The sequence below is a fragment of the Benincasa hispida genome, chromosome 4 (genome assembly GCF_027475165.1).
Source record: "Benincasa hispida cultivar pf3 chromosome 4, pf3_genome.v1.1, whole genome shotgun sequence".
In the NCBI taxonomy this organism is placed as follows: Eukaryota; Viridiplantae; Streptophyta; class Magnoliopsida; order Cucurbitales; family Cucurbitaceae; genus Benincasa; species Benincasa hispida.
The window spans coordinates 46,251,760-46,263,623 of NC_143481.1; the positions used below are offsets into that span (position 1 = coordinate 46,251,760).

Consider the following 11,864-nt stretch of genomic DNA (forward strand, 5'->3'; position numbering starts at 1 on the left):
AGAAAATCAAAATAATTACAAATATAACAAAATATCACAATCTATTAGTGATAGGCTTTGATAAATAGTGATAGACTACTATCATCTATCACTGATAGACACTGTTAGAATACTATCATTTATTATTGATAGATACTAATAGATAGTGATAAATGTCTATTAGTGTCTATCACTGATAGAATGTATCATTTTGCTATATTTAAAAAAAAAATCTTTCAAAATTCTAAATGGTTTCTTTTAGAAATAAATGGATAAAGACTTTTCATATTCTACGTTCCTTGTATTCAATTACATTTAATTATAGTTAATAACTAGAAAACATTTTATTAATAAAACAACTCAAATAAACAGGGGTGCAATTTAAAATAACAATTTAATTACTATTACATTTGTATTAAAATGAAAAAATTACCACCAAAAAATAATGAAAATGGTTATGAAGGGGCATAATTGACACAAAAAGTTTCTTTCTATTGTGCCTTTTATATATACCATAGAGATAGATTAAAAAATAATCAAATCCATTTCAAATATGAAATTCATTCCTAAAGCAATTTATTTTGAAAAATAATGATGTTTTTATTTTTCTAACGTGTGATCCTTAACGATTATGGATAAAAAAACAAAACTGACACAAAATATCTTGTTTTTAATTAAATGATGTGAGACGTAGTAACGATTGATATGACACATTGTATTATTCGACTGTGCATTAGAATATATATTTCAATAATTGCCTGTCTAATATTTATTCAAAATATAATATGAAGTAGATTTGAATAAACTTTATTTGCATAAATATTTGTCCTCTGTATTAAAAGGTCCACATATCAATAATTCAAATAGCAATAATTTTCAAATACACTAAGGTGCAAACAAATATTATTTGATTGATTATGGTTACCAACTTTGATCAACAATCTTCATTTGAGGCTGCACACGGTCATCTTCCAAGAGGGATTCGTGATAAAATCTGAGCCTTTATGCTATGGTCCATAGCATTATTATTCATATTGTCACAGCCAACATTAATCGAGGTCGAGTCCGAAGCTTCATCAGACAAATTCAAATGCTCAACCTGCATCACTCGCAGCCTGTCCAACTCCATAGCTACCTCCTTCATGGTGGGCCGCTCCTCCCCTTTTACTCTCAGACACTCTTTTGCTAGCTTTGTCACTTCTTTTATTTGCCAAAACACCCCTTCTTCTGTCTCCATTATTTCATTCTCCACAATTTCCTCGACACGATCTTCTTTTATCGCACATAGGACGTACATGGCTAGATTTCTCTCGAGTTCTGGCCCTGTAAAAGTCACGGCCTTCTTCCCAGTTATAAGCTCTAGAAGCACGATCCCAAAGCTATACACGTCGCTTTTCTCTGTCAACTCACTTGTCAACAAATATTCTGGATCCAAATATCCAAGAGTCCCTTGTACCATAGTGGATATTTGAGTCTGATCCAACGGAACCAACTTTGAAGCTCCAAAATCCGAGACTTTGGCAGTATAATTATGGTCTAAAAGTATATTAGTGGACTTGATATCTCTATGGATGATGGGAGTAGAAGCTGATGAATGTAGGTAGGAGAGGACTCCTGCTGTTTGAGAAGCTATCTTCAAGCGAGTTTTCCATGAAAGGAAAGAATGGTTGTTTTTACGATGGATGTGCTCGAAGAGTGTGCCATTGGTGATGAACTCGTACACTAACAATGGAACACGTGTCTCCAAACAACAACCTAGGAGTTTAACAACGTTTCGATGGTTGATTTGGGACAAAATAATGACTTCGTTAATGAATTGTTTAGTTTGAGATTGGTCTACCAATTTTGATTTCTTGATTGCGATTATCGAACCGTCCATTAAGACTCCTTTGTAAACTGTACCGTACCCACCTTTGCCGACCACCACGCTTTCGTCGAAGTTGTTTGTAGCTTTCTCTAACTCTTCACGAGTGAAAATTCTAAGCATGTCACTGGATGATTGCCATTGAGAAATATGTTCTTGAAGAACCAAGCCTCCATTTTTATTAAAAAACTTCGCTTTTTGTTGGATAAACCTCCACTTTTTGTAAGCCAAGTATAACCACATGCTGCTAATCCCTAAAACTAAAAGACCCACAACAATTCCTGCAATTTAGTTCAACAATATACAACATTATTATTATGTTTCTTTTTCATACTTATATTGTTATCAAAAGTATGATAACATTCAAAGATTAAAAGCAGGGTAACAAACTTTCCTGTTATGCTATACACTAAATTACTAACAAAATACCTCTCAACTTTGGGGTAATTAAAGGAAAAAAAAACTTGGATATTGTCGGGTTGTACGGTGCAGTTGCCAATAGGAATTAAACTTTGTTTTAAACATACATTTTATTAAAAAAAAAATGAATTATTTTAAACTTCGTGTAAAAAAAATGGCTGGATGGATTAGAACTAGTTTAAGTTACACCTAATCATGGCTTATAATTAAAATATTATTTTGATTCCTATGCTTTAGAGTTTCTTCAATATAGTTAATATATTTTAAAACATTCAATTTTAGTTGGTTCACTTTCAATAAATCTTAAATTTAGTCATTCGATAAATTAGAATTCAACAAACTCTAAAGTACATGAACCTTAATAATATTTTTATGTATTTCAGAAAATATTCTTTTTCTTTCAGTTGCATGTTGTCTTTGACCTTTCATGAATATTTAAAAATATTATTGACCATTAAATTTTTTTTTTGCTTTCTACTTTCAAATGTCTAATTTTATCTTTAGTAAATCTTAAATTTAGCTTCACAATCGAAGATAAAATTGAATAAACTCGAAAGTATATGAACTAAAATATTTTAACATATTTTAAAAATATTTTAAAAACTGAATAAATTTGACACTGTATGGACTAAAACTCGAAGTTGGACTTTTTAGAAGTATTAGATGCATAAAATTAAATTTAATATTATATGATCTAACATATATTTATAAAACAAATAACATTTTTTTTTTTTCGGTATTTCGAATAATAGGAACTCACCAATGATTATAAGGATGAAAAAAGTGGTGTTCTGGGTGCAACCTTCACCTCCACGTCTGCCATCTCCTTTATAGTTCTTGGGACAATTGCAGGTATAGTTTCCTGGTGTGTTAACACACTGATGTTTGAATTTACATTCATGACTTCCATCTTGGCACTCATCTATGTCTGGAAATGCACCCAAATTAAACCATATATGAAATTAACCTATTTATTACATTTTGGATCATTTTTAATTATTTTTGTTAAATCACCCAAAGGTGAAGCTAGATTTTGCATTATATCATCTAATTGTGTAGAAGGCCTTCTAATATAAATTGGCAAGGAAATAGTACTACACGGGTATGAACACATAATCTCTCTTCATCAGCCACTTACTTTATTTCGATACCATGTTAAGGTCCCGTTTGAGAATGCTTCTCTAATCGTAAAAAGCAATTATACGAAAATGTTAACACCTTAGTTTGTTTCGTAAAACAAATTATTTATTAATCTACCTACAATCACCTTTAAATTTACATTGACATGGAAAGCTATTCAATACATGATTTTAGCTTTTCTAAGAATATGGTATCTTCTCTTACTTATCATAAATTTATTGTTCCGTCTTATGTCCATTTCAAATTTTAATTGATTCAATTTCTCATAATAGATAGTTAAATTAGTATAAATAAAATTAGTTGCAACTAGAGTCCTATATATTTTTAATTAATTATATAATAAAAAATTATAAATTAAATATGAATATAAACAAATAATTGAAATAATAATTTGTTTTGGTTCGTGTAATTAAATTACACAAAATTTAGTATTAATTTATCAAAATCATCATTATATAGTTTTTTTCTAGCTTAAAATTAAATATTATCAAACATTTTTACTTCTTAATCTAAAGCTACTAACTTTTATTTTAAAAACTACAACAATTTCAAACTAAGTCTAAATCATCAATTGGCTCTGAACTCAAACTAATGGGTTAACTAAATTTAATAGTATATTATCTAACCATTTATATCAATCAAACTATACGAGTACAAGTATTTAGAAAGATAAATAAACTATATATAGGAATGTTATATACCTTGACAACCTTGAGAGAGATAAGGATTTCCATGGAAACCATCCAAACACTGACAATAATATTCAGATCCATCAAGTGATAAACTGCTATTCTTTTGGCTGTTTGGTCCACATAGACATTTGTCTTTGTGGTTGGGTGGTTGGCAAGTATCATTTTTGATGCCCCAATCAAGCACCAGTGGAACTTTGCTTTCAGTAAAGTTCTTAATATAATTTTTGGAGAAAGTAAATCTGTTTTGTTGGATTACAAAAGCGTACCCACATGGGTTCAAGCTGTGTACGCGAGTATGATTGTTGAAGCTTCTAACATCCAACTGTATTTCTTTTAGGCCTTTAGGAATCTCCAACTGACAGCACCCACTTCCAGAGCAGGACCCATCTTTTATAGTTCTACTACTGTTTCCACACAACGCCATGCACCCACTTGAGTAAATTTCCCCCTGGATTTCGCCGTGAAGATAGCCGTAAGTATCGCAACCGACAATGGTTAACTTGTTCTTGGTGTTGGAAATTGAGAACATGTCCACCACAAGAAAGGGTCTGGCTCTGCTAATATCGGGACGACCATCTTTTGTGTAGCAATCTCGGGCAACGTAGTTTAAGATGTGAAGCTCGCTGGGGAGGATTGATATGTGAGTTACTTCAATGTTGCTGCCACGTAGAAAGGCTTTTGGAGGATGATAATGAGTTTTGTTGCAGGTAACCAAGAAATTTTCATTCAGATAACACCCTTTTTTCATTCCAAATGGATATGGAATTTCTAAGTTCCCACACTGTCGCTCGCAATCCTGCGATGCTGCTGCTGCTGTTGCTAAAGCTACTGAGGGAAACATGATCAGCATGAACAGAAATAAAAGTTTCTCCTCTGGATGTTCCATGTCTGATTAATCTAATCTAATTTCAATGAAGATTACCATGTGTGTGCTTCATTATCTATAATCCACACCCCTTAATAAGCGTTTGATTGATTGATTGGTTGGTGGATATAAAAGACAATTTACTTTGCAGCTTTAATTATTTATATTTTTTTTTCCACAGACAGAACAAATGTCCGTGAGGGAGGAATGTCTCACCTGAGAGAAATTATTTGTTGGCAGCCGATTTAACGTGACACACAATTTTCAACAGTTTGATCGTGGATGGTAAATAGAAAAGTATTTCGAAATTATTGGAAAACATACTCATCTTTGTTTTTTCTTTCTTTTTTTAAAGATAAGTACAATTGATTTAGGACTAATAATCGAGTATATAACATCATTTTTAAAAAATTACAAATATAGTAAAGTCTATCAATGATAGACTTGATATACTATTATGAGTGATATAATTTATAAGTGATAGAGTCCTACCAATAATTGAAAAACAGAAAAGTATTTCGAATTTACATCTAGCGATTATTGGAAAACATACGAATTTTTTTTTTTAAAGATAATTACAATGATAGCATTTTTAGAGCTAATAATCAAGTATATAACATCATTTAAAAAAAAATATAAATATAGCAAAGTCTATCAACGATAAACTTGATAGACTCTTACTAGTGATATGATCTATCAGTGATAGAGTCCTTCCAATAATATTGCGTCTATCACTAATAGACTATCTACATTTTTTCATATTTATAATTTTTTTACATTATCTTATATCTATTAATATTTTGGTATGATTATTATATTTGTAACTGTTACTTTTTTTAAGTAAGGTAGCTTTTAAAACTTGTTAGAAAAATATATACTTTTCTCAAATTATTTATAAAGATATTGTAGTTTTAAACGAGGTCGCAAGTTCACTTGTGACCTTTAAAACACATATTCAAGAGATTATAAAAATCATCTGACGCATCGATACAATTGATCGATTTTTTATCATTAACAACAATCGCTATATTGCAGCTCGTTGTGCATCTGTTGCCGCTTTGTCGCCAGAGGAGGAAGAAGATGGTTGTGGATGGTTCTGTTCCTTTATACTCCCTGGAATCAAAACTTGGGAATCCAAAAAGAGCCGCTTCCATTCGTCGTGAGCACTGCATGTAAGAACAAATTTGATATCTCTTTGGTAAAAATAAAATAATATAATATAATAAATGGTATTTTAGATTTTAAATTAAAAAAAAATAAAGTTTTGGGAAAAGAGGAAATAATTATAATATGATGGGTATAGTTGTGATATTTGGTTTAAAAATAAAATAAAAATGAAAAAGAAAAAGAAAATTAAGTATCACCAATTCAAGCCACGTGAGTCTGAAGGCTTCTTCGAGAGTGAGGAGTGAGTGTTACATATGAAGATTAAATCTCTTTTAAAAAATAATAATAATTAATATATTATAATATTAGTAAAATAACAAAATAAGAAGGAAAATTGCAGAGATTTTGAAGAAATTTTGGGGTTGTTATGCATATACGTATGTCCATGTTTGCTCCTATTTACTTTGAGATTACTCGTTGAGTAGTATGACCACATTTGTTCTGTTATACTTCTTGAGATTACTCGGTGTATAATATGATCATGTTTTTCTACTGTATACATCAAATCCCTCCATATATAGTACGACCATCTTTAGGGACAAGTTTAATGAAGATTTTTACAAATTTATGTTTACATTTCCAAGAGATTAATAATTATTTTCTTTACATTAATTTACACAACTTGCATCTTTGTTTAGTATGATTATAATTTCCTCGAGTTAATTTCCTATGAACTCTTATCACTCATTAGGCTTTCTACCTTAAGCTTTTATAATTATTTTTCTACTTGGTTGCTCTTTAGTTTCGAGAAAAGTAAGTGATAGCACCTCAAATATGCTATCTTATTACCTTTAATCTTGATCGTTTATGATATTTAATGTGTTTATATGTCTATATTTTTAAGATTCTAGCAATTCATGCATTCCAAAGCGTTAAGAGTCATTCAAGATTAATTGGGAGCTACAAAGAGCAACTGGACTTGAAGGGAGATCAAAATGATAAAAAATGCCCCAAAGAAGTCTAGCATCACAGTCCTAGTTGGCGCTATTTCCAGTAGGCGTGCAAAAGGCATAGCGTCACGATGCTCTGGAGTTTGACGGAAAAAGTGTGCACACGCACCAGGCAAAGGCACAGTAGCACTTGCCTTGTGCTACGGAAAAGGTATATAGTGCTGCGACATTGTCCTGTAACATCGTGGCGCCACCGCAATTTTATGTATACCAACCTTCGATTTTAGGGCTTGAGAGGCGAGGGAAGAGAGTTTAGGCAATTTTCAAAGTCTCGAGCTCAATTCGGGCTATTTTAGGCCAAAACCCAAAGATTTCTATCTTTTGTAGATTTTAATGAATATTTTGGTGTTAGAATTCTTGTTTTGATGACCGGTTAGGTCCCTAAATGTTGATTTTGAGATTTATTGGGCACTTTTGAATAAGAGATTTTGATGAATGTTTTTTTGGTATTTCTGATTTCTTCTTGATTTCTTTTCTTTGCTTTAATATCTAGAATGAGCATGCTAAATAGATTAAATTGACAACTCAATAAATACCTTTATGTTTGTTTGCCCTCGCTATGTTTGTTTTAGTTATCCGTAATTGTAACAAATGTGATACATGCCATGAAAAGTATGTTTTGGTAGGTTATTTTTGCATATTTACATTGTGAAAAGGCTCATGTTCATGCATTTTGCCCCATTAAGGATCTCAAATGAATAAAATAGTCCTAGGATAGTCCTTATAGCCTAAAAAGTTTTTTTCTAGGATAGTCCTATGGCTGCATGAAAACCTTGAATTCCAGATTGTTGACTAGTTGATGTGGATTCGATCTTAAAGCCGTTACATGTATCCAAATGAGCATTTATAAGACGCAAGGGAAAGAAGATTTAAGAGGCATTTACACTAAGATTTAAAGAACTTGGAAGTGTTGTCTCCAAGAACATTGAGGAGGAAAAGGGAAGAGAATGTTAGGGTTAATGTCCTAAATCTCATAGGGTCTTATAGTTTGTAATTGTATTGTACAAATATTTTATTTATGTAATAAAATATGTGATGTTTAATTTTATGATTAGTTGCATTAAGCACAAACTAATAAACTAACATTCAAGGTTATCTTGTAGCTTAAGTATGTATGTAGAGACATACAGGTGGATCATATTTAAGTGATAACCTAAATGGTCTGTAGTAGATGGATAAGGCTGGATATCTTATTTTGGTGACACTACGAGTATGGCTCGTTTTATAGATGTTACAATTATTGTAAAGGGCTACAAATGATCTGATCCTAATCATTCATGTGAAGACATGTGAGTAGAGATATTCTATACAAAGAAGTTTGTATAAGGCTGGACCACGAAATGTTTAGTCTCATTATATAACATCATTCATAATAGAGACTTACATTTCATCAGGATGACCATAGGTAACATGACCTGAATCCGGAGTGAGTTGTGAACTCCTGTCTATGAAGGCAATCCTTTGATTTGTATGGGTAAGAGTAGCCATACCGTTGACTAAAAACCTACCATTTTGGGGATTCGTCTGATTGGGGAGTTGGGAACATAACACTCCTTCCCCAATATCGAGGTAAGTAGATAAATTACTCCCTTAAAGGCTGATTCTATGGCTTGCATAATGTGGCGCCATATCCAATCCTAGCCCGAGAGAGGTTTGGTCATAACTGGAATATGATTTGTTGTTCATTAGTGGGATCAGTGGTATTTAAGGAGTTAGATGTAACTATAGAGGCAAAACGGTAATTTTGGCCCAGCTGTACTTACGAGCAATTTGTGAAGGGTCATTGTATTGTTGACTAGTTATATCCAATGAACATAGAAATATATTTATAGTGCGAAGAGTGCAATTGTCAATCTTTAGTGGAGGGCCCGACAGTTAACGGATGGTGAATAATTTAATTAATTATTCACGTACCGTTGGAGCTTCAAGCTACAGGTCCATGAGGTTCCCTCTGTAGCTCAACAGGAATTAATGAGAATCAATTTTTGGATTAATTTGAATTGTTCAAATTAATTGAAGAAATTAATTATATGTGATACAATTAATTTAATCTAATTATATATGATATAATTACTATAATGTATTTGATACATTATAATATAAAGTTTATTTGACGGGATATAAATATTTGAATATGATTCAAATATTGATTATATGAATTTTATTCATATAATTAAATTTAATATAAATGGGATTTATATTAAATGTCATTGATAAGAGAATAGAAACTATAGGTTATATGTTATATTTGGTATAACATACAGTTTAATATATATTATATGATAAGATAGTTATCATATAAATATATATTAAATTGATTTATGAAAATAAATAAATTTAATTTAATTTAGTTTAAAAATCATTTTGGGAGAGAGTTGTTACTCCCTCCCCCTCTTTTCTCTCTAATACGTGATAGTGGGGCAGAAAAGAGTTCTTCTTCTTCTTCCTGGTGTGGTTTCACAAAGGGAATATAAATCCACAAAAACGTTTTAAGAAAATTTGAAACCCATCACTACCTCTCATCTCTCTCAAAATCCCTCTCTTCTAAAATTGCTAGAGCCCCAAAAACTCATGGATTCTCACCTAAAGAATACTGAGGCAATCAAGTGGTGGTGTCCATTGTGGGGTTCGAGTTCGTAATTTTGGAGAAGAGGATACACGAAGAAGATCATTCTTCAATGGTTAGTTCTCTCACCCTAATTCTCTCACTAACTTTTTGTTTGCATGCTATAAATTTATGATTATGCATAACATTTGTACTCCGTAATTTTGATTTTGTGAAAATAAATTTTGTTTGATCTCCACGCTTCTGCTCAACGACCTTCAAAGGTTCCTTCAATTTGTATCAAAGCACTGTTTTGATCCCCAATTTTTATTGTTCCAGATTTTAATTTTTCAGAATTGGTGGGTAGTATTTTAAATATGTTCATATGATAAATGTTTGTGAATGTGAATGATTTATGATTATTAAATGTTTTAGGGATTGGAATTTTAGATTTATCACTTTTAATTTACAAATTGGTTTGTAAGGCCCCTATTTTGGACATTATTGATTGTGATCGAGTCTATATTTTAAAGTTTTGAGTCACTCGTGTTGTTCCCGATGTATTTCGGAGGAAAATCAAAGCAACGTTACGATGAGGAAGAGATTGTTTAGTGTTCGCTAAGAGATCGCATAGCATTTGCTAAGAGATCGCGTAGCGTTTGCTAAGAGACCGCGTTGCGTTTGCTGAGAGATTGCTCGACATTTGCTGAGAGATCGCATAGTGTTTGTTGAGAGATCGCGTAGCATTGGCTAAGAGATCTCTCACCATTTGTTAAAAGATCTTTCACCATTTGCTAAGAGATCTCTCAACATTTGCTAAGGGGTCTCTCAGCATTTGCGAAGAGATCGTTGCTAAGAGATGGCTTTTAAGAGATCACTGCTAAGAGATCATTGGTGGATAGTTCGGTTCGAGCGGTTCAAGGCTTGGTTCACTTGTTTCGAACCCGTTGACTATTATTTTGTAATAGTTGGATTTATTTTTTTAATTAATTAACTTAATATAAGGGTTATATTAATTTAATTAATTGTTAAGGTGTCCAATCCCAGTCCAATAATTTTTTTTCATTATGTATTTGATATATGATTTATATTCATTATTATATGTCATCATGTATATCATATAGTAAAAGTCTTACCATAGGTTATGCATTTAATTTCATGCATCGTTTAAATTATAAGTGTTATAATATATATAATTGCATGATTTAATTAATATAGCATGCTCATGCATAATATAATATAAGTGTTATACTATATATTTGCATACATTAATAACATTGTCATCCATCATTTATATTACAAATGTTATAATATATAGTTTTGAGTATGTATGGATGAATGTTATTAATATTTTATTATATTATTATATAATTGTTATATATAGTTAGTAACGAAATGGAAATGCATGAAACATGATATTACCTTAGGTAATTTATAATTATTATAATTTACTATGTATGTCACTTAATGCAATTGATTGGTTTTAATTTTGTTTTTTTTTTATAATCGTTATAATTAAATGAATTTAGAAATTAAAATCAATAATTCGGAATTGCATGCAAACTTTAGGTCAAACTTATCTTTTAAAATTGTTTTAAAATATGATTCACATATACCTAAGATCGTTTTTCTAATAAGATTAAAAATTATGTTTAGTCTTTTAATTGGTTTAATTGGATTAAATTGATTTTTAATAAAAGATTAACTTTGTAACAAAGATATCTATAAGATACCTTTTGTTTAAGGCTAGTTCTGTCTAGGATAGGGTATTTAAGTTAACTGAAACATAACACCCCTACCTAGGAACATACCTAGAATGACGTAGATAGATTTGTTACAAGCATGCAAGTTTGATTAAAGTTTGTTAAAGAGTTTAACAGATCTTAATCAAAATTGTTTAAATATCCAAAGGCAAGTATTGTTTTTGGGCAAATTAAACAATCAATTAGTTAAAATTAGTATCCAGTTTTTCCTAAGTTAAATAATCTTAGGTAAAACACTTATGTGAGGAAAATGGAATATATGATACTTCATTTTTCTTCTTCACGTTTCTCCCTAAAAGTTCACACCGTGAGATCTATACTCGATCTCGAGGCACTTTTAGTGTCCCCCTATGAAAATGGAATGGAGAGAGTGTTATAGTAAGTGGGAGCAGGACGTGTGTCAACACATCCCTCGGTCTCTCTCATTAGTTTGAAGTAAAGTTTCATGCAAGGCCTCGTGGCACCTTGAGTGTTCACCT

At 31.2% G+C, this 11,864-nt stretch overlaps 1 protein-coding gene across 1 annotated transcript; it reads right to left on the minus strand.

Annotated features, from left to right (window-relative positions):
* Positions 1-760: 760 nt before the first annotated feature.
* On the minus strand, positions 761-5,084 carry LOC120076471 (wall-associated receptor kinase 2-like). Its single transcript, XM_039030312.2, has 3 exons — positions 4,105-5,084; positions 3,024-3,191; positions 761-2,124 (listed from the first exon to the last, which is right to left on the minus strand). Exons 1-3 carry the CDS (start codon positions 4,979-4,981, stop codon positions 944-946), a joined length of 2,226 nt encoding a protein of 741 aa, XP_038886240.1. The 5' UTR covers positions 4,982-5,084; the 3' UTR covers positions 761-943.
* Positions 5,085-11,864: the final 6,780 nt, after the last annotated feature.

What these genes read in the sequence shown, in the direction of transcription:
- LOC120076471 (XM_039030312.2), bottom strand. Translation starts at nt 4,981, where the DNA reads ATGGAACATCCAGAGGAGAAACTTTTATTTCTGTTCATGCTGATCATG. An exon ending in TCTCTCTCAAGGTTGTCAAG is followed by an intron (nt 3,192 to 4,104) that starts GTATATAACATT and finishes GTGCATTTCCAG; the next exon opens with ACATAGATGAGTGCCAAGAT. An exon ending in TTTCATCCTTATAATCATTG is followed by an intron (nt 2,125 to 3,023) that starts GTGAGTTCCTAT and finishes ACTAAATTGCAG; the next exon opens with GAATTGTTGTGGGTCTTTTA.